The following is a 22,489-nucleotide window of genomic DNA, read 5'->3' on the forward strand; positions in this document are numbered from 1 at the left end:
TACACACACACACACACACACACAGTGAAGGGAATTATACACACACTCACACAGTGATGGGAATGTCACACACCCACAGTGAAGGGTGTTACACACATGCACAAGCACTGAATGGAGTTACACACACACACACACACACACACACACACACAGAGTGAAGGGAGTTACACACACACACACACACACACAGTGAAGGGAGTTACAGACGCGCGCACACACAGCGAATGGAGTTACAGAAACACACAGAGAAGGCAGTTACTTATATATACACACACACAAACAGTGAAGGGAGTTACACACGCACACACACATAATGAAGGGAGTTACACACGCGCACACAGTGAAGGGGGTTACACACACACACGCACACACAGTGAAGGGAGTTACACGCATGTAAATGCACACACACACGCACGCAGTGAAGGGAGTTACACACAAATACAAAGTGAATGGAGTTACATACATACATAGAAGGGAGTTTAACACACACATACATGCGCACACACACAGAGCGAGGAGAGTTACACACACACAGCGAAGGTGGTTACACACACGCGCGTGCACACACACTCGCACTCTGGAGGGTATTGCATACATACTCACACAGTGAAGGGAGTGTCTCTCTCACACACACCCACACACACTGAAGGGGGTTACACGCACGCACATGCACACACACACACACATGCACAGTGAAGGGAGTTACTCACACTCACACAGTGGAGGGAGTTACACACAAACACAAAGTGAAAGGAGTTACATACAGTGAAGGGAGTTTTACACATGCACATACGCGCACACACACACACTGAGTAGATTTACACACACAGTGAAGGGAGTTACACAGACATACACACACAGTGAAGGGAGTTTTACACACACGCACACACACTCAGTCAAGAGAGTTACACACACACCAACATGAAGGGAGTTACACTTACACACACACATACGCACACACACACAAACACAGTGAAGGGAGTTACACGCACGCACATGCGCACACACACACACAGTGAAAGGAGTTACACACAAACACAAAGTGAATGGAGTTACATACACAGCAACACATGCACACACGCACATACGTGCACACACACAGCGCGTAGAGTTACACACACACAGCAAAGGGAGTTACACACGCACACACAGTGAAGGGAGTTACACACACCAACATGAAGGGAGTTACACTTACACACAGATGCGCGCGCACACACACACACAGCGAAGGGAGTTACACGCATACACGGTGAAGAGAGTTACACATGCACATGCACACACGCAGAGAATGGAATTACTCTTGCACTCACACTCATACAGTAAAGTGAGTTACACACACCCACACAGTGAGGGTCTTAGACACACACACAGTGAAGGGAATTATACACACACTCACACAGCGAAACGAATGTCACACACCCACAGTGAAGGGAGTTGCACACATGCACACACACAGTGGAGGGAATTACACACACATAGTGAGGGTCTTATACACACATAAACACACACAGAGCGAAGGGAATGTCACACACCCACAGTGAAGGGAGTTACATAGACACACACACACACAGGAGAGTTACACACACCCACAGTGAAGGGAGTTACATACGCACACGTGCAGTGGAGGGAGTTGCATACAAACACAAAGTGAATGGAGTTACATACACACACCAACATGAAGGGAGTTTTACATACACGCACGTGCGCACACACACATAGCGAGGAGAGTTACACACATACAGCGAAGAGAGTTACACACACACAGAGTGAAGAGAGTTACACACATACACATTGAAGAGAGTTACACACACACACACAGCGAAGGGAGTTACAGAAACACACAGAGAAGGCAGTTACTTACATACACACACACTCACACAGTGAAGGGAATGTCACACACCCAAAGTGAAGGGAGTTACACACATGCACACACACACACACAGAGTGAAGGGAGTTACAGACGCACACACACACAGCGAAGGGAGTTACAGAAACACACAGAGAAGGCAGTTACTTACATATACACACACACACAATCAGTGAAGGGAGTTACACACAAACACACAGCGAAGGGAATTACAGACACACACAGCGAAGGCAGTTATTTACATACACACACATAGACACACAGTGAAGGGAGTTACACGCACTCACGCACGCACACACACTCACACACTCCCACAGTGTGAAGGGAATTACTCATACACTCACACAGTGAAGGGAGTTACACACATAAATAGTGAAAGGAATCGCATACACACTCACACAGTGAGGGCAGTTAACACACACACACACACACACACACAGGGTCTTATACACACACACACACTCTGTAGGGAATTACACACACACACAGTGACGGGAGTGTCACACACACAGACAGTGAAGGGAGTTACATGCACACGCACACACTGCACACACACACACACAGCGAAGTGAGTTACACACACACACACAGTATAGGAAGTTACACACACCCACACAATAAGGGTCTTAGACACATATGCACACACTGTGAGGGGAGTTGCATACACACACACACGCTCTGGAGGGAATTACACACACACACAGTGAAGGGAGTTACGCACACACTCACACAGTATTGGAAGTTACACATACCCACACAGTAAGGGTCTCATACACACATGCACACACAGTGAGGGGAGTTGCATACACACACACAGACTCACACAGTGGAGGGAATTAGACACACACTCACACAGTGATGGGAGTGTCACACGCACACAATGAAGGGAGTTACACATGTGCACTCACTCTCTCTCACATACACACACAGTGTTGGGAATTACACACATACGCACACAGTAAAGGGAGTTACACACACCCACACTGTGAGGTTCTTATACACAGACAAACACACAGTGAAAGCAGTCACACGCACACATGGTGAAGGGAGTTACATACACACAGTGAAGGGAGTTTTACACACACACCTGCGCGCTCACAGAGCGAGGAGAGTTACACACACACAGCGAAGGGAGTTACACGCACACACACAGCGAAGGGAGTTACACACACACACAGCGAAGGGAGTTACAGACACATACAAAGAAGGCAGTTGCTTACATATACACATAAATAGTGAAGGGAGTTACACACAAACACACAGCGAAAGGAATTACAGACACACAGCGAAGGCAGTTACATACACACACACACACACAAACACAGTGAAGGTAATTACTCATGCACTCACACAGTGATGGGAGTTACACACACACATAGTGAAGAGAGTCACATACACACACACAGTGAGGGCAGTTACACACACACACACAGAAGGTCTTATACACACACACACGCTCTGGAGGGAATTACATACACTCACACAGTGAAGGGAGTTACACACACACTCACACAGTATTGGAAGTTACACACACCCACACAGTAAGGGTCTTATACACACATGCACACACAGTGAGGGGAGTTGCATACACACACAGACTCACACAGTGGAGGGAATTAGACACACACTCACAGTGAAGGGAATGTCTCACACACCTACAGTGAAGGGAGTTACACACACACACACACACACACAGCGAAGGGAGTTACACACGCACACACAGTAAGGGTCTTATAAATACATGCACACAGTGAAGGGAGCTACACACGTGCACAGACACACACACACACACACAGTGAAGGGAATTATACACATAGTCACGGTGAAGGGAATGTCACACAACCACAGTGAAGGGAGTTACACGCACACACAGTGATGGGAGTTACACCCACAGTGAAGGGAGCTACACACACACACACAGTGGAGGGAATTACACATAGTGAGGGCCTTATACACACACAAACACACACACACAGAGCGAAGGGAATGCCACACGCCCACAGTGAAGGGAATTACACACACAGACACACACACAGGAGAGTTACACACACACACAGTGAAGGGAGTTTTACACGCACACGCGCGCACACACAAAGAGTGAGGAGAGCTACACACACAGCGATGGGAGTTACACACACACACACACACAGTGAAGGGGGTTACACACAGACACACAAACACACTGAAGGGAGTTACTCACGCACTCACACAGTGGAGGGAGTTACACACAAACACAAAGAGAATGGAGTTACATACACACAGTGAAGGGACTTTTACACACACAGTGAAGGGACTTTTACACACACACTCAGTGAAGGGAGTTACACACACACATCAACATGAAGCGAGTTACACTTACGCACACACACACGCACAGTGACAGGAGTTACACACATACACGGTGAAGGGAGTTACACATGCACACACGCAGTGAATGGAGTTACTCTTACACTCACAGTAAAGAGAGTTATACACACACACAGTGAGGGTCTTATACACACACACACACACACACACAGCGAAGGGAATTATACACACACACAGTGAAGGGAATGTCACACACCCACAGGGAAGGGAGTTACACACACGCGCACACACAGTGGAGGGAATTCACACACATAGTAAGGGTCTTATACACACACAAACACACACACAGAGCGAAGGGAATGTCACACACCCGTAGTGAAGGGAGTTACACACACACACATACACACACACACAGTGAAGGGAGTTACAGACACACATACACATACACACAGTGAAGGGCGATACAGAAACACACAGAGAATGCAGTTACTTACATATATGCACAGACACACAAACAGTGAAGGGAGTTACACACAAACACACAGCGAAGGGAATTATAGACACACACAGAGAAGGCAGTTCCTTACATACACACACACACAGACACACAGTGAAGGGAGTTACACGCACTAACGCACGCAGACACTCACACACACACCCGCAGTGAAGGGAATTACTCATACACTCACACAGTGAAAGTAGGTACACACACACATAGTGAAGCGAGTCGCATACACACTCTCACAGTGAGGGTAGTTACACATACACACACACACACACACACACACACAGAGGGTCTTCTTCACACACACACACACACACACACTCTGTAGGGAATTACACACACACACACAGTGAAGGGACTGTCACATACACAGTGAAGGGAGTTACGTGCACATGCACACGCACACAGACGCACACACAATGAAGGGAGTTACACACACGGAAACAGAGTGAAGGCAGTTACGCACTCTCACAGTGAAGGCAGTTATACACACACACACACACAGTGAAGGGAGTTACACACACAGGAGAGTTACACACACACACACACAGTGAAGGGAGTTACACACATACACACACACAGAGGAGAGTTACACACACCCACAGCGAAGGGAGTTACACGTGCAGTGGAGGGAGCCGCGCACACACACACAGTGAAGAGAGTTACACACACACAGCGAAGAGAGTTACAGAAACACACAGAGAAGGCAGTTACTTACATATACACACACACACAAACAGTGAATGGAGTTACACACAAACACACAGTGAAGGGAGTTGCAGACACACACAGCCAAGGCAGTTACTTACATACACACACCACACACACACACACACACACACACAGAGTGAAGGGAATTACTCATACACTCACACAGTAAAGGCAGTTACACACACACAGTGAAGGGAGTCGCATACACACACACACAGTGAGGGCAGTTACACACACACACACACACAGTGGAGGGAATTCACACACATAGTGAGGGTCTTATACACACACAAACACACACACACAGCGAAGGGAATGTCACACACCCACATTAAAGGGAGTTACACACACCCACACAGTGAGGCTCTTATACACACATACACAGACGCACACACCGCACACACACACACACAGTGAAGTGAGTTACACACACACTCACACAGTATAGGGTCTTATACACACATGCACACACAGTGAGGGGAGCTGCATACACACACACACACAGACTCACACAGTGGAGGGAATTAGACACACACTCACACAGTGATGGGAGTTACAGACACACACGCAGAAGGCAGGCAGTTACATATACACACACACAAACAGTGAATGGAGTTACACACAAACACACAACGAAGGGAGTTACAGACACACAGTGAAGGCTGTTACACACACACACACACACACACACACACAGAGTGAAGGGAATTACTCATACACTCACACAGTGAAGGGAGCTACACACACACATAGTGAAGGGAGTTGCATACACACTCACAGTGAGGGCAGTTATACACACACACACACACACACACACACACAGAAGGTCTTATACACACACTCTGGAGGGAATTACACACACTCACACAGTGAAGGGAGTTATACACACAGTCACACAGTATAGGAAGTTACACACACAGTAAGGGTCTCGTACACACATGCACACACAGTGAGGGGAGTTGCACACACACACACACACACAGGCTCACACAGTGGAGGGAATTAGACACACACTCACACAGTGATGGGAGTTACGCGCGTAACTCACACTCTCTCTCTCACACACACACGGTGATGGGAATTACACACGCGCACACAGTAAAGGGAGTTACACCCACACAGTGAGGGTCTTATACACACACAAACACATAGTGAAGGCAGTCACACACACACACAGTGAAGGGAGTTACACACACACACGCACGCACACACACTCGCACACACACACGTGCACATACACACAGTGAAGGGAGTTACACACACACACACAGAGTGAAGGCAGTTACGCACACACACAGTGAAGGCAGTTACACACACACATAGTGAAGGGAGTTACACACACACGCGTGCATACACACACACACACACACACAGAGCAAAAGGAGTGACAGACACACACAGCGAAGGCAGTTACTTACATACACAGACACACACAAACAGTGAAGGGAGTTACACAGACCTACACGTACACATTCACACACACATTGTGTGGTGGTTTACACAAATCCGCGTATTGGGCCATGTATGGTGGATCTGAGTGTTGATTGGTTGGTTGTTATATTCCATGGATGTGCAGTTATGCCGTTTATTTGTTTTTGTAAACAGGGAATTTTGAACAGGCCAATGAGGAGCTGAGGACAATTATCAAAAAAATCTGGAAACGAACGAGTATGAAATTGCTAGACCAAGTGATCCCCCCAATTGGAGGTGAGTGCCTGGTACTGGGTGTTGGTTCAGCGAGCTAGTTTCACACTGCTGTTTGCTATGAGGCCCTCTTTTGTAGAGTGAGTAATGACCAGGGCTCAGGGGTTTGTTTAGTGAAATGTTTATGTTTTAATATGAACTGGCTGTTTCCTTGGCAACAATTAAATGTTAGTATTTTCTGTTCAGATGATGAGGTGACAGTTGGCAAGTTTTATGCCACATTCCTCATTCAAGAACACTTCCGGAAGTTTAAGAAGCGTCAGGAAGAATATTATGGAATTCTCCCATCAAAGAAGAACCAGAATCAGAATGAAATAGTGCTCCAGGTAAGGATGAAAGTTCCTGGTTTTTGAGTGCTTGAATACAGTGAGAGGTGGTGACACAGACTGCCATTGTGGTGTTAGTTTGGTTCATGTTCCTGGGAAAATGATGTTAGTTTGATGGTTTCTCATTGCTTTGTCATTTCTCTTTCCACAGACACTGCCAAACTTGCTGAGTATTTCCAGCATTTTCAGTTTTTATTTCAGGATTCCAGCATCTGCAGTACTTTATTTTTGTTTTGTTATGCCTTGGTATGGTTGGCTTGTGTCGGTTTGCACTAGTGGAAGTACCTTTGTGATTGGCATTTGTAGTGTCCTTGAAGTGGCAGTGGGTGACTTTACTCAGAGCAACACTGTACGGTAAGAGATATCGAACAGGGAACATATTTATGGAATGACACTACGATGGAGACTAGAATTGAGCAGAAGCATTAACAATCTGACTTAAGGTTTGGATCTTTATTTCAAGTGTGGGAACATGGAAGCTAGGGTCAGGTAAATCTGTAACTGGTCAAGCTGTAGTTCATCCACACCTTCCAGTTGGTATCCAGATGTTGAAACAGTTAGTTAGCCCATTATTTGGCATTGATTGTTATTAATAACTGGGGCATCATTCAAGAACACGCTGCTCATCACAGTAATGACAGTCTAACCTTATCACAGTTACATACAAAAAAAGGATCTTGTAAGCTTGTCAGTGCTGTAGAAAGAGCATTTTTTGGTCCATTTTTTACATGGATGTGCATGCCATCATTTGCTGCAGGTATGAGGGTGATGCCTCCTCCAATTACAAGAAAAAACAGAGGTGGCAATCATCCATGAGATGACAAGAAGGATTGAGCAGCGGGTCAGAATCATTGTGAAGCAGGCTGGGAGAAGTGCAAAGCTGGTCAGGATCCATCTGAAGCGGTCCAGGGAGGAGTGTGAAGCAGGTCAGGATCACTGTGAAACAGATCGGGAGGGGTGTGAAGCAGGTCACAATCATGAATCAGATCGGGAGGAGTGTGATGCAGGCCAGATCACTGTGAATCAGACCGGGGGCGGTGGGGGAGTGTGAAGCAGATCAGGATCACTGTGAAGCAGATCAGGGGAGGGAGTGTGAAGCAGGTCAGGATCATGGTGATGCAGTCCGGAAGGAGTCTGAACCAGGTCAGGATCCCTGTGAAGCAGACCTGGAGGATTTAACAGCGGGTCGTGATCACTGTAAAGCATTCCGGGGGGAGTGTGAGCAGGTCAGAATCATTGTGAAGCTGACTGGGAGGAAAGTGAAGCTGGTCAGGATAACTGTAATGCAGACTGGGAAGCGTGTGAGGCAGGTCAGGATGAATGTGAAGCAGACTGGGAGGAGTGTGAAGCATGGCAGAATCATTGTGAAGCAGACCGGGAGGAGTATAGGTCAGGAACACTGTGAAGCAGAACGGAGGAGTGTGGAGCAGGTCAGAATCATGGTAAAGCAGACCAGTGGGATTAAGCAGCTAGTTAGGATCTCTGTGATGGAGACTGAGTGGAGTGTGAGGCAGGTCAGGGTCATTGTGAAACAGACCAATAGGAGTGTGAAGCAGGTCAGAATCTCAGAATCATTGTGAAGCAGACCAGGAGGAGCATGAAGCAGGCCAGAATCATTGTGAAGCAGATGGGGAGAAGTATGAAGCCGGTCAGGATCCATCTGAAACGGTCCAGGGAGAGTGTGAATCAGGTCAGTATCACTGTGAAACAGAATGGGAGGAGTGTAAAGCAGGTCACAATCATGAATCATATCGGGAGGAGTGTGATGCAGACCAGATCACTGTGAATCAGACTGGGAGAAGGGTAGTGGGGGGGGTAGGGGGCTGCGGGAAGTGTGAAGCATACCGGGTGGAGTGTGAAGCAGGTCAGAATCATTGTGAAGCAGACTGGGAGGAGTGTGAGGCAGGTCAGGATATCTGTGAAACAGACCAGGTGGATTGTGAAGCAGGTCTGATTACAGTGAATCAGTCCCGGAAGAGGGTGAAGCAGCTTAGGATCATGGAGAAGCAAGCCGGGAGGAGTCTGAAGCAGGTCAGCATGATGGTGGAGCAGACGTGAAGGAGTATGAAGCAGGTCAAGATCATAGTGATGCAGACTGGGAGCAGTGTGAAGCAGCTCAAGATCACTGGGAAGCAGACCGGGAGGAATGTGAATCATGGCATAATCATTGTGAAGCAACCAGGAGGACTGTGATACAGGCCAGAATTATTGTGAAGAAAACTTGGATTCAGATCACAGTGAATTAGACTGGGAGGGGTGTGAAGCAAATTAGGATCACCTTGATGCAGAGCGGAAGGAGTGTGAAGTAGGTCAGAATAATTGTGATGTAAACCGTGAGGAATATGAATGAGTGAGGTCAGAATCATTGTGTGAGGTCAGAATCTGCATTGTGAAGCAGACCGGGGGAGTGCGAAGGAGGTCAGGATCACTGTGACGCAGACCGGGAGAAGTGTGACGCCAATTAGGATCTCCTTGAAACAGACCAGGAGGAGCGTGCAGCAGGTTATGGTCACTGTGACGCAGACCGGGAGGAGTGTGAAGCCAATTAGGATCTCCTTGAAGCAGACTGGGAGGTGTGTGAAGCAGGTTAAGATCACATTGAAGCAGACCAGGAGGAGTGTGAAGCAGGTCAGAATCATGGTGATGCAGGTCAGGATCACTGTGAAGCAAACCGGGAGGAATGTGAATCAGGTCAGGATCATTGTGAAGCAGAATGGGAGGAGTACGAAGCAGTTCAGGATCAATGGAGTGCAGACTGGGATGAGTGTTAAGCAGGTCAGGATCACTGTGAAACAGACTGGGCGGAGTGTGATGCAGATCAGAATTATCGTGAATCAGACCGGATGGAGCATGATGCAGGTCAGGATCATGGTGGAAAAGACCTGGAGGATTGGGAAGCATGTCAGAGTCACTGTGAAGCAGGCTGGGAGGAGGTGAAGCAGGCTAGAATCATTGTGAATCAGACTGGGAGGAGTGTGACGCAGGTCAGGATCATGGTGAAGGAGACCTGGAGGTCTGGGAAGCAGGTCAGGTGAAGCAGACCAGGAGGAGTATGAAGCAAGTCAGGGTCATAGTGAATCAGCCCGGGAAGAGCGTGAAGCTGGTCAGAATCATTGTGAAGCAGACCTGGAGGAGTGTGGTGCAGGGCAGGATCATTGTGAAGCAAACCTGGGGAGCGTGAAACAGGTCAGGATCTCTGTGATGAAGTCTGGCAGGAGTTTGAAGCCGGTCAGATTCAGTGTGATTCAGACTGGGAGGAGTGTGAAGCAGGTTAGGATCACTGTGAGGCAGGGCAAGGTCATTGTGTAGCAGACATGGGGAGTGCAAGGCTGGTCAGAATCATTGTGAAACAGACTGGGAGGAGTGTGAAGCAGTTGAGGGCCGCTGTGAAACAGATTGGGAGGAGTGTGAGGCAGGTCAAAATCAATAGGAAGCAGAGCGGGAGGAGTGTGAAGCACGTCAGGATGTTGGTGAAGCAGACCCAGAGGAGTGAGAAGCAGGTTGGGATCACTGTAAAGCAGACCTGGCATGTGTTGGGCTGGTCAGAATAATTGAGAAGCAGACTGGGAGGAGTGTGAAGCCAGTCAGGATCATTGTGAAGCAGACTGGGAAGCATGTGAAGCAGGTCAGGTCACTGAAACAGACTGTATGGAGTGTAAACCAGGTCAGGATCACTGAGCCAGGCCAGGAGGCATCTAACACACATCAGGATCACTTTGAAGCAGACCAGGAGGCATGTGAAGCGGGTGAGGGCCACTGTGACGCAGACCAGGAGGCATATGAAGCAGGTCAGGTTCACTGTGAAGCAGACTGCGTGGAGTGTGAACCAGGTCAGGATCAGTGTGAACCAGATCCAAAGACATCTGACGCAGATCAGGATCACTGTCAACAGACCGGGAGGTGAGAGATGCAGACTAAGATCACAGTGAAGCACACGAGAGAAGTGTGAAGCAGGTCAGAATCATTGTGAAGCAGACTGGGAGGAGTGTGACGCAGGTCAGAGTCATTTTGAAGCAGAATGAGAGGAGTATTAAGCAGGTCCAGATCACTGTGAAACAGAACAGGGGGAGTGTGAAGCAGGTTAGGATCAATGTGAAGCAGGCTGGGAGGCATGTGAAGTGGGTCAGCATCATTGTGAAGCAGACTGCATGGAGTGTGAACCAGGTAAGTGTCACTGTGAACCAGACTGAATGGAGCATGAAACAGTCCGGGAGGAGTGTGAAGCAGGTCAGAATCATTGTGAATCAGACCGGGAGGAATGTTACACAGGGCAGTATCATGGTGAAGCAGACCGAGAGGAGTTGGAAGCAGCTCAGGTTCACTGTGAAGCAGACTGGGAGGAGTGTGACGCAGGTCAGAATCATTTTGAAACAGACCCGGAGGAGTGCTAAGCAGGTCCAGATCACTGTGAAACAGACCGGGAGGAGTGTGAAGTAGGTCAGGATTGGCGTGAAGCAGACTAGGATGAGTGCGAAGCAGTTCACAATCACAGTGTAGCAGACTGGGATGAGTGTGATGCAGGTCAGGATCACTGTGAAGCAGACAGGGAGGAGTGTGAAGCAGGTCGGAATCATTGTGAGGCAGAGTAGGTGGAGTGTGAAACAAGTCCGTTCAGTCCTAATCAGTCCAGGAAGTGTGGAGCAGGTCAGTATCATGGTGAAGCAGACCAACAGGATTGAGCAGCTAGTCAGTGTCTCTGTGAAGCAGACTAGATGAAGTATGAAACAGGTCGGATTCATTGTGAAGCAGGTCTGGAGGAGTGTGCAGCACGTCAGGATCATTGTGAAGCAGACCGGGAGGAGTATGAAGCAGGTCAGGATCATTTGGAAGCAGACGGGAGGAGAGTGAAGCAGATTGAGATCACTATGAAGCCGACCGGAGGAGTGTGAAACAGGTCAGGATGATGTGAAGCAGACCGGGAGGAGTGTGACACAGGTCAGAATCATGGTGAAGCAGACCCGTAGGAGTGGGAAGCAGGTCAGGATCAGTGTGAATCAGCCCAGGAGGAGTGTGAAGCTGCTCAGAATCATTGTGAAGCAGACGAGTAGGAGTGTGAAGCAGGTCAGGATCACTGTGATACCGACTGGGAAGTGTGAATCAGGGTCAGCAGCATTGTGAAGCAGACTGGGAGGCAACTGTACCAAGCCAGCATCACTGTGAAGCAGACTGGGAGGCATGTGAGGCGGGTCAAGGTCACTGTGATGCAGACCGGGAGGAGTGTGAAGCAGGTTAAAAATGCAGTGAAGCAGACTGGGAGGAATGTCTTGCAGCACAGGATCACTGCGAAGCAGACAGGGAGAAGTGTGAAGCAGGTCGGAACCATTGTGAGGCAGACTGGGTGGAGTGTGAATCAGGTCCGTTCAGTGTGAATAAGTCTGGAAAGAATGTGAAGCAGGTCAGGATCATGGGGAGTCAGCCCGAGACGAGTCTGAAGCAGGTCAGCATCATGGTAAAGAAGACTGGGAGGAGCATGAAGCGTGAATCATGGTGAAGCAGAACAGCAGGATTGAGCAGCTTGTCAGAGCCTCTGTGAAGCAGACTGGGTGGAGTGTGAAGCAGGTCACGATCATTGTGAATCAGGGCACGATCATTGTGTAGCAGACACGGGGAGTGTGCGGCTGGTCAGAATCAATGTGAAACAGACTGGGAGGTGTGTGAAGCATTTCAGGATCAGTGTGACGCAGACCAGCAGCATGTGGAGCAGGTCAGCATCATTGTTAAGTAGGTCAGGATCAATGTGAAGCAGACCGGGAGGCGTCAACGTAGATCAGGATCACTGTGAAGCAGACTGGGAGGACTGTGATGCAGGCCAGGATTATTGTGAAGCAGACCAGGAGGAGTGTGAAACAGGTTAGGATCACCTTGAAGCAGACCAGAAGGAGTGTGAAGCAGGTCAGAATAATCGTGAAACAGACCGTGAGGAATGTGAAGCAGATTAGGATGATTGTGAAGCAGACCTTTGGTGTGTTAGGTTGTTCGGAATCATTGTGAAGCAGACTGGGAGTGTGAAAGAGGTCAGGGTCACTGCGAATCAGACTGGGAGGTGTCTGGATCTGGTCAAGATCATTGTGATGCAGACTGCGTGGAATGTGAACCAGGTCAGGACCACTGTGAAGCACACAGGGAGGCGTATGAAGCGGGTCTGCATCATTGTTAAGCAGGTCAGGATCACTGTGAAGCAGACTGGGAGGAGTGTGAAGCAGGTCCGATCAGTGTGAATCAGTCTGGGAAGAGTGCGAAGCAAGCCAGGACCACGATGAAGTAGACTGGGAGGAGTGGGAAGCACATCAGGTTCACTGTGAAGCAGACCGTGAGGCGTGTGATGCAGGTCAGAATCATTTTGAAGCACACCGGGAGGAATGTGAAACAGGTCAGCATCATTGTGAAGCTGACCAGGTGGAGTTTGAAGCATGCCCGATCCGTGTGAATCAGTCCGGGAAGAGTGTGAAGCAGGTCAGGATCTCTGTGAAGCAGACCGGAGATGTGTGAATCAGGTCAGGATCATTGTGAAGCAGACTGGGTGGAGTGTGAAGCAGGTCAGGATCACCGTGAAACCGACTGGCAGGTGTGTGAAGCAGGTTAGGCTCATTGTGAAGCAGAGTGGGAGTAGTGTGAAGTAGGTAGAATCATTGGAAAGCAGACTGTGATGCAGGTCAGGAATACTGTGAAACAGACTGAGAGGAGGATGAAGCACATCAGGATCATTTTGAAGCAGACCGGGAGGAGTGTGAAGCAGGTCAGAATCATTGTGAATCAGACCGGGAAGAGTGTGATGCAGGTCACTCTCATGGCGAAGCAGACCGGGAGGAATGGTAAGCAGGTCAGTTTCACTGTGAAACTGAACGAGAGGAGTGCGAAGCAGGTGAGAATCATTTTGAAGCAGACTGGGAGAATTGTGAAGCAGGTCAGGATCACTGTGAAGCAGACAAGGAGGAGTGTGAAGCAGGTCGGGATCAATGGGAAGTAGACTTAGAGGAGTGTGAAGCAGGTCAGGATCAATGGGATAAAAGCAAAATACTGTGGATGTTGGCAAATGGAAACAAAAACAGAAAATGCTGGAATAGCTCAGCAGGTCTGACAGCATCCGTGAAGAGAGAAAAAAACAAAGTTAACCTTTCGAACTGTTTGACCCTTCTTCAGAGCTGAAGAGAAGTGGAAATGTGATGAAATTTATACTGTTTAAGGGGGGTGGGGCAGGTGGAGTTGGATCGAAGGCCAGCAATAGGTGGGCACAAAGGAGGGATTGACAAACATGTCATGAACTAAAGGACAAAGGGATTGTTAATGGTAGTGGTTAGTGCTAAAAAAGGTGCTAATAGCGGCGTAAAGTAAGAAAGCAGAATGTGATTATTGCAGAACAAGGATAGCATTGTGTGAAAAAACAACATTAACTAAGAACGGCAGAGAATGACTAAAAGGCTAATGAGGAGAAAGGCATTAGAGTATGAGAGGAAGCTAGCTAGAAATGTAAAAATGGATAACAAGAGATTCTACAAGTATTTAAACAGGAAAAGAGTAAGTAAAGTGAGTGTTTGTCCTCTGGATAGTGAGAATGGGAAGTAAATAGTAGATATTTAAATAGTAAATAGTAGTAGTAGTAGGAAATGGTGGATGAAATTAATAAATATTTTGCTTCTGCCTTCACTGTAGAGGATACAAAAATCATTCCAGTAATATGTGTAAATCAGGAGGTGGAAGGAGAGAGGAAACTTGGTGAAATTACAATCACTAGGGAAGCAGTACTGAGCGAACTGATGGAGCTGCAGGCTGACAAGTCTCCAGGTCTTGATGGATTTCATTCTAGGGTTTTAAAAGAGGTGGTTAAATGAGGTAGTAGATGCGTTGGTGTTAAGTTTCCAAAGTTCTCTAGATTCTGCAATGGTTGCAGCAGACTGGAAAGTAGTAAACCCCTCTATTCAAGAAGGGAGGGAGGCAGAAAACAGGAATCTATAGGTGAGTTAACTTGACATCTGACGTGGGGAAGGTGTTAGAATCAATTATTAAGGAGGTTATAGCTGGGTACTTAAAAAGTCAAGGTAAACTGGACCCTCAAGGTAATCAGGAAGAGTCTGCATGGTTTTGTGAAAGGGAAGTTGTGTTTAACCAAATTATTGTACTTCTTTGAAGGAGTAACATGCACTGTGGATAAAGGGGAGCCTGTAGACATGCTGTACTTGAACTTCCAGAAAGCTTTTGATAAGTTGCCACATCTAAGGTTATTGTGAAAAATCAAAGCTCATGTAGGAGGTAACATTTTAGCATGGGTAGCAGGAGATTGACTCCTGAGCAATTTGTAAGATCTGCCCTAGTTGTATCTACCATTTAATGTGTAAGTGATAGTTTGTAATTGACCACAATTGCTTATCTTCTGTTGAATCGGAGATTTAGAGTATAGTTGGTTACCCAAGACAGTATTTAGCGTTTGCTTTACTTGACTCTTGTATAGTAAAAGTTATTTTGTTTTAAATCATGGAATCTTGTGGCTTCATTCGTTCAGTAAATAACTGGGATTTTGAATTCTGCCTTTCCAAACAAAAACTAGTCTCAATCGAGATAGTAACAATATGTACTTGTGGTGAAGTGCTGGGTTTCTGCTGGGCACTCCTGTAAGAAAGCTGAGGTATAGCAGTCAGTCAGTTAGACCTTAGCTAGAGGGCTTTCAACTCTGGCCAACAGACTATAAAAAAGAGTAGACACAGATGTAATTGAGAATGTAGAGAGAAAGCAATATAACCAAAGGGCCCATTGGGAGAGGAGGAATTTAAGGGATGATGCGAGTTAGATTTAGAGGCACTGGATTGAATGGAAGCGCTAAGGGATAAGAGGAATAGGTTTTGATGGGAGAGCAAGGGGATTAGAGGGATGGGATTCAATTGGACAGGTGAGGGATTAGACGATCAGCTCCAATGGCAGAGTTCGGGAATTAGAGGATGGGATTTAATGGGAGAGGCATGGGATTAGAGGATGGGATTCAATGGGAGAGGCATGGGATTAGACGATGGGTTTCAATGGGAGAGTTAGGGAATTAGAGGATGGGATTCAATGGGAGAGGCATGGGATTAGAGGATGGGATTCAATGGGAGAGTTAGGGGATTAGAGTTGGGAATCAATTGGAGAGGTAGGGGATTAGAGGTTCGGCTCCAATGGCAGAGTTAGGGAATTAGAGGATGGGATTCAATGGGAAAGTTAGGGGATTAGAAGATAGGATTCAATGGGAAAGTTAGGGGATTTTAAAATGGGATACAATTAGAGAGTACGGCAATTAGAGGATGGTATTCAATTGAGAGATAGAGGATTAGACCATGGGATTCAATAGAGCATTAGGGGATTATAGGACGAGATTCAATGGGGGAGTTAGGAGATTAGAGGATGGGTTTCAATGGGAGAGTTAGAGGATTAGAGGATGGGATTCAATGAGAGAGGGGAGTAGAGGATGGGATTCCATAAGAGAGTTAGGGGATTAGAGGATGGGATTCAATGGGAGAGTTAGGGGATTAGAGGATGGGATTCAATGGGAGAGTTAGGGGATTAGAGGATAGGACTCAATGGGAGATTTAGGGGATTAGAGGATGGAATTCAATGGAGAGTTAGGGGATTAGATGATGGGATTCAATGGGAAAGTTAGGAGATTAGAGGATAGGTTTCAATGGGAGATTTAGGGGATTAGCGGTAAGGGCATCAATGGAAATGTTAGCGGATGAGTAGGATGGACTTTAATGGGAGATGGTGAATGAGAATGATGAGCTTCAATGGGCGAGCTAAGGGATTAGAGGGATGTCTGAAGAGCATTATGTGGTATTTGACCTTTCATTCTGCTCCCTTGTTAGGCTGGATTGCGCAGTATTGAGGAGGAGGTTGGCGATAATCTCCATCGAACGGTATCTGGAGAACTGCCAGCTGAGGAGGAAGGAGACCGAACAATGGAGGACGGTGGCTTGGATGAAACAATTTACAGGGTGGGTCATTCCATGGAACTTCACAGAATCACACGGTACAGAAGAGGCCCTTCGGCCCATCGAGTCTGCACCGACATGTGAGAAACACCTGACCTACCTACCTACCTAATCCCATTTACCAGCACTTGGCCCATAGCCTTGAATGTTATAATGTGCCAAGTGCTCATCCAGGTACTTTTTAAAGGATGTGAGGCAACCCGCCTCCACCACCCTCCCAGGCAGCGCATTTCAGACCGTCACCACCCTCTGGGCAAAAAGGTTCTTCCTCACATCCCCCCCTAAACCTCCTGCCCTGCACCTTGAATTTATATCCCCTTGTGACTGACCCTTTAACTAAGGGGAACAGCTGCTCCCTATCCACCCTGTCCATGCCCCTCATGACCCTCATAATCTTGTACACCTCGATCAGGTCGCCCCTCAGTCTTCTCTGCTCCAATGAAAACAGCCCAAGTTTATCCAACCTCTTTTCATAACTTAAATATTTCATCCCAGGTAACATCCTGGTGAATCTCCTCTGCACCCCCTCCACTGCAATCACATCCTTCCTATAATGTGGCGAGCAGAACTGCATACAGTACTCCAGCTGTGGCCTCACCAAGGTTCCAACATGACCTCCCTACTTTTGTAATCTATGTCGCGATTGATAAAGGCAAGTGTCCCATATGCCTTTTTCACCACCACCTCAAAAAATTCAACCAGATTTGTTAGGCATGACCTCCCTCTGACAAAGCCATGCTGACTATCCCTGATCAAGCCTTGCTTCTCCAAGTGGAGATAGATTCTCTCCTTCAGAATTTTCTCTAATAGTTTCCCTACCACTGACGTGAGACTCAATGGCCAGTAGTTCCCTGGCTTATCTCTACAATAAATAGCGGAACCACATTAGCTGTTCTTCAGTCCTCTGGCACCTCCCCCGTGGCCAGAGAGGAATTAAAAATTTGGGTCAGAGCCCCTGCGATCTCCTCCCTTGCCTCCCTCAGCAGTCTGGGACACAAACCATCCGGACCTGGAGATTTGTCCACTTTTAAGCCTGCCAACACCTCCAATACCTTATCACTCCCTATATCAATTTGCTCAAGAACCTCGCAGCCTCGCTCCCCGAGTTTGATATCTTCATCCTCATTCTCTTGGGTGAAGACGGATATGAAGTTTTCGTTCAACACTCTACTGATGTCCTCTGGCTCCACCAATAGATTGCCCCCTTGGTCCCTAATGGGCCCTACTCTTTCCCTGGTAAACCTCTTCCCATTGATATACTTATATAAGATCTTGGGATTTTCCCTACTTTTACCAGCAAGAGCTTTCTCATATCCCCTCTTTGCTCTCCTAATTGCTTTCTTATTCCTGCCTTATTTTATGAAAACCTGCTCTCCCCCAATCCAAAACATTTTTTTGCAACTTGTCTATTTCTTTGTCCATAACAAGCTTAAATTGTACCATGTTGTGGTTGCTATCACTAAAATGCTCCCCCACCACCACCTCAGCCACCTGTCTGGCTTCATTCCCCAGAATTAGGTCCAGCACTGTGCTGTCCTTTGTTGGACCCTCTACATATTGACCGAAAAAGTTCTCCTGCACACATTTCAAGAAATCCACTCCATCCAAGCCCTTAACACTGTCTATCCCAATTAATGTTGGGAAAGTTGAAATCACCTAATATTGCCCTATTGTTATTATTCTTACACACCTCTGCAAATTGTGCACATATTTGCTCCTCAATTTCCCACTGACTATCTGGGGATCTATAATAAACACCTAATAATGTGGCTGCCCCTTTTTTATTCTTAAGCTCGAACCACAAAGCTTCATTCGATGCCCCCTCCAAGATATCATCTCTCCTTACTGCTGTAACTGACTCCTTAACTAATAATGCAATGCCTCCTCCTCTTTTACCCCCTCCCCTGTCTTGCCTGAAGATTGTATATCCCAGAATGTTGAGCTGCCAATCCTGCCCCTCCCTCAACCACGTCTCAGTGATGGCTACTATATCGCAATTCCATATGTCAATCCTCACCTTTAACTCATCTGTTTTACCTGTAATACTCTTGGCATTAAAGTAGAGGCCATCCAGCCTTGCCTTACTCCCTTGAAACTTAATGCAGCTGTACTCCCTCTGACTTGATTGTTTTACTGTATTATGATATGTCCCTATTCTGCTAACATTCTGTGTCCCCTTCCCCTGCCGAATTAGTTTAAACTCCTCCCAACAGCACCAGCAAACCCGCCTGCAAGGATGTTAGTCCCGCTCTGGTTCAGATGTAGACCGTCCCGCTTGCACAGGTCCCACCTTCCCCAGAAATGGTCCCAGTGATCCAGGAATCTAAAACCCTCCCTCCTGCACCAACTCTTAAGCCACGTATTCATCTGCACTATTCTCCTATTTCTGAGCTCGCTAGCATGTGGCACTGGGAATAATCCAGAGATTACAACCCGAGAGGTGTTGCCTTTAAGTCTACTGCCTAACTCCCTGAACTGTTGATGCAAGACCTCATCCCTCTTTCTACCTATGTCATTGGTACGAACATGTACCATGACCTCTGTCTGCCTTATCACCCTCCCCCTTCAGGATGCCTTGCAGCCGTTCAGTGACATCCTGGAACACTGGCATCAGGGAGGTAACACACCATCCTGGAGTCACGTTGACGGCCACAGTAGCGCCTAGCTGTTCCCCTGACTGTAGAATCCCCTATTACTATTGCTCTTCCCCTCTTCCTCCCTTCCTGTACAGACAGGCTGCTTGTGGTGCCAGAAGCTTGGCTCTGTCTGCACTCCCCGGGGGATCCAGCGCCCTCATCAGCCTCCAAAATGGAATACCGATTTGCGAGCAGGACCCCAGGGGATTCCTGAACTACCTGCCTGTTTCTTTTGGACTGCCTGGTGGTCACCCATTCCATTCCTTCCTCAAGTCCCTTCATCTGCGGTGTGACCACCTCTCTAAACGTGCCATCCACGATGCTCTCAGACTTGCGGATGCTCCACAGTGTTCCCAGCTGCTGTTCCAGCTCTGAAACCCGAGCTTCCAGGAGCTGCAGCTGAACACACTTCCTTCACACATGCTGGTCCAGGGCACTGGAAATTTTCCCAGCTTCCCGCATGGAACATGAGGAGCACTCCACAACTTTGAGCTCTCCTGCCATGACTTATCCCTTTAAATTAAACCTTTTAAATCAATTACTCTAGGGCCCTTCTTGCATGATCCTCGTTACTACAGAATATGCAAACGATAAACCACAAAAAGACCTTAAACTATAAGCCGTAAAAATAGCCAATAATTACCCGACCTTACCCACTGCTTACCAATCATTCCTTTCCCTTGTAGCCTGTACTGCTGCAGCAGGGCAAGACCACTCTCTGAAGATTTAAGAAGTTGGATAGCAAAGAAAAAATGCAAAGAGCACCTCTTCCCCTTTGCACTGAATTCCCACTGTGCACCAAATTGCCAATACCCATACTCACTCTGGCTGTGTCTCACTCAGGATGAGGTCTCTTCCCTGTTCGTGTGCAAGTGAACTGCTGGTGAAACTTTCCAGAGTGAAACCTTAGTGTCTGCTGAAGCTGATAACCATTCTCTGCTGAGGGCAGAATTTTGCCTTTGGCTGGCGGGCTCGGTGGGCGCAGGCGTCGGCCTTCAGAAAGCTAACCGCTGGCCACGACTCCGGCGTGCGCCCGCTGACCATACTATCATGGGACTGTGTGTAAACGTCGGCATGCTCAGCTGAGGTCAATGTGTGTCATTTCACGCTTGAGCGGGTCGGGCGTGCGCCTGCCCACCGAGCGAAAATTTCTGTCCTGAGATTCTGGATATTCTATCAGATCAGGACTGAACATCCCAACTCACCAATCACGCCAACTGTGACCAAGTCATGATTGGCAATAATGGCAAATGTAGCTCTCATAGTAGCAGGAGTAACTCCATGACAGTCACTGTAAAATGAAGTCATTGTGAAATGACAGTCACTGTGACATGACAGTCATTGCCATGCAGAAGCCAAGCTACTTAAATTGGGCAATGTTAATTCATAATAAGCAATAGTGAGTCCATGGCCCTCATCGTGAGCAATGGCAAATTCTGAACAGTCATAGTGAGTAATGATGAAACCAAAACATTCACAGCGAACACAAGTGACTCATGGCCCTCTCAATAAGCACACAAAAAGTGAGCAATTGAGAGTCTATGACCTTGCTATATCTAACAGTGACTGCCATGTCCATTTATTTTGAATTGACTCAATGCGTAAAAACAGAAATAGGTTTGATTGTGGATTCAAATTTCCATTTCTGTCGGTAATATGTCATCTTCAACACAATTCAGTTGTCACTCAGTTCTTACAATCAGGTTTAAATTCTGTCATTTTGTAGAGAGCAGGAGGATTATTTGGAGAACAAGCTGACTCCTACCCAATGGATGGAAGTGGATCCTTTCAGCACCAGATCACGAGCCAGCGACCATTACAGTTCAGTAAATCAGATGGCGGAGCGGAGGAATCAGAAGGTCCACACAGCAGACCGACTGATTCACCATTCAACACAAGCAACTTCTTCCCATCGATAGAACACGCAAACACAAATAATGCAAACAACACAGCACTGAACAGGTAATGGTGCCACCCTCTTACACACGCTGGACCACAGCCAAATCCCAACACACTCACACACACTAGACCCCACCCAACTCCCCACCCTCTCACGCACACTGGACCCCACTCAACTCCCCACCCTCTCTCAGACACTGTACCTCAGGAATCTCACCTCTCTCTCACATGCACTGTACTCCAGGCATCTCCCAACCCTCTCACACACACTACCCCAGGCATCTCTCCACCCTCTCACACACACTGTACCCCATCAAACTCCCTAACCTCCAACACACTCTGGACCCCAGGCATCTCCCCAGCCTCTCACACACAATGGACCCGACCCAACTCCCCACCCCCTCTTACACACTGGACCCCACTCAACTCCCCACCCTCTCTCACACACTGGACCCAACCCAGCTCCCCACCCTCTCAGACACACTGTACCCCAGGCATCTCCCAACCCTCTCACACATACAATGCCCCAGGCATCTCTCCACCCTCTCACACACACTGTACCCAAGGCATCAACTCACCCT

General features: G+C 47.6%; 1 protein-coding gene across 1 annotated transcript in view; it reads left to right on the forward strand.

The window, feature by feature from the left end:
• LOC144683184 (voltage-dependent L-type calcium channel subunit alpha-1S-like) overlaps window positions 1-21,975 on the forward strand; it is a 258,879-nt gene extending 236,904 nt beyond the window's left edge. The window contains exons 33-36 of the mRNA XM_078546145.1: window positions 6,996-7,097; window positions 7,281-7,420; window positions 17,248-17,376; window positions 21,736-21,975. Of these exons, the coding sequence (XP_078402271.1) occupies window positions 6,996-7,097; window positions 7,281-7,420; window positions 17,248-17,376; window positions 21,736-21,975 (611 nt within the window). The remainder of the gene's footprint in view (window positions 1-6,995; window positions 7,098-7,280; window positions 7,421-17,247; window positions 17,377-21,735) is intronic.
• Window positions 21,976-22,489: the final 514 nt, after the last annotated feature.

Source organism: Cetorhinus maximus, chromosome 8 (genome assembly GCF_964194155.1).
Source record: "Cetorhinus maximus chromosome 8, sCetMax3.hap1.1, whole genome shotgun sequence".
NCBI lineage: Eukaryota > Metazoa > Chordata > Chondrichthyes > Lamniformes > Cetorhinidae > Cetorhinus > Cetorhinus maximus.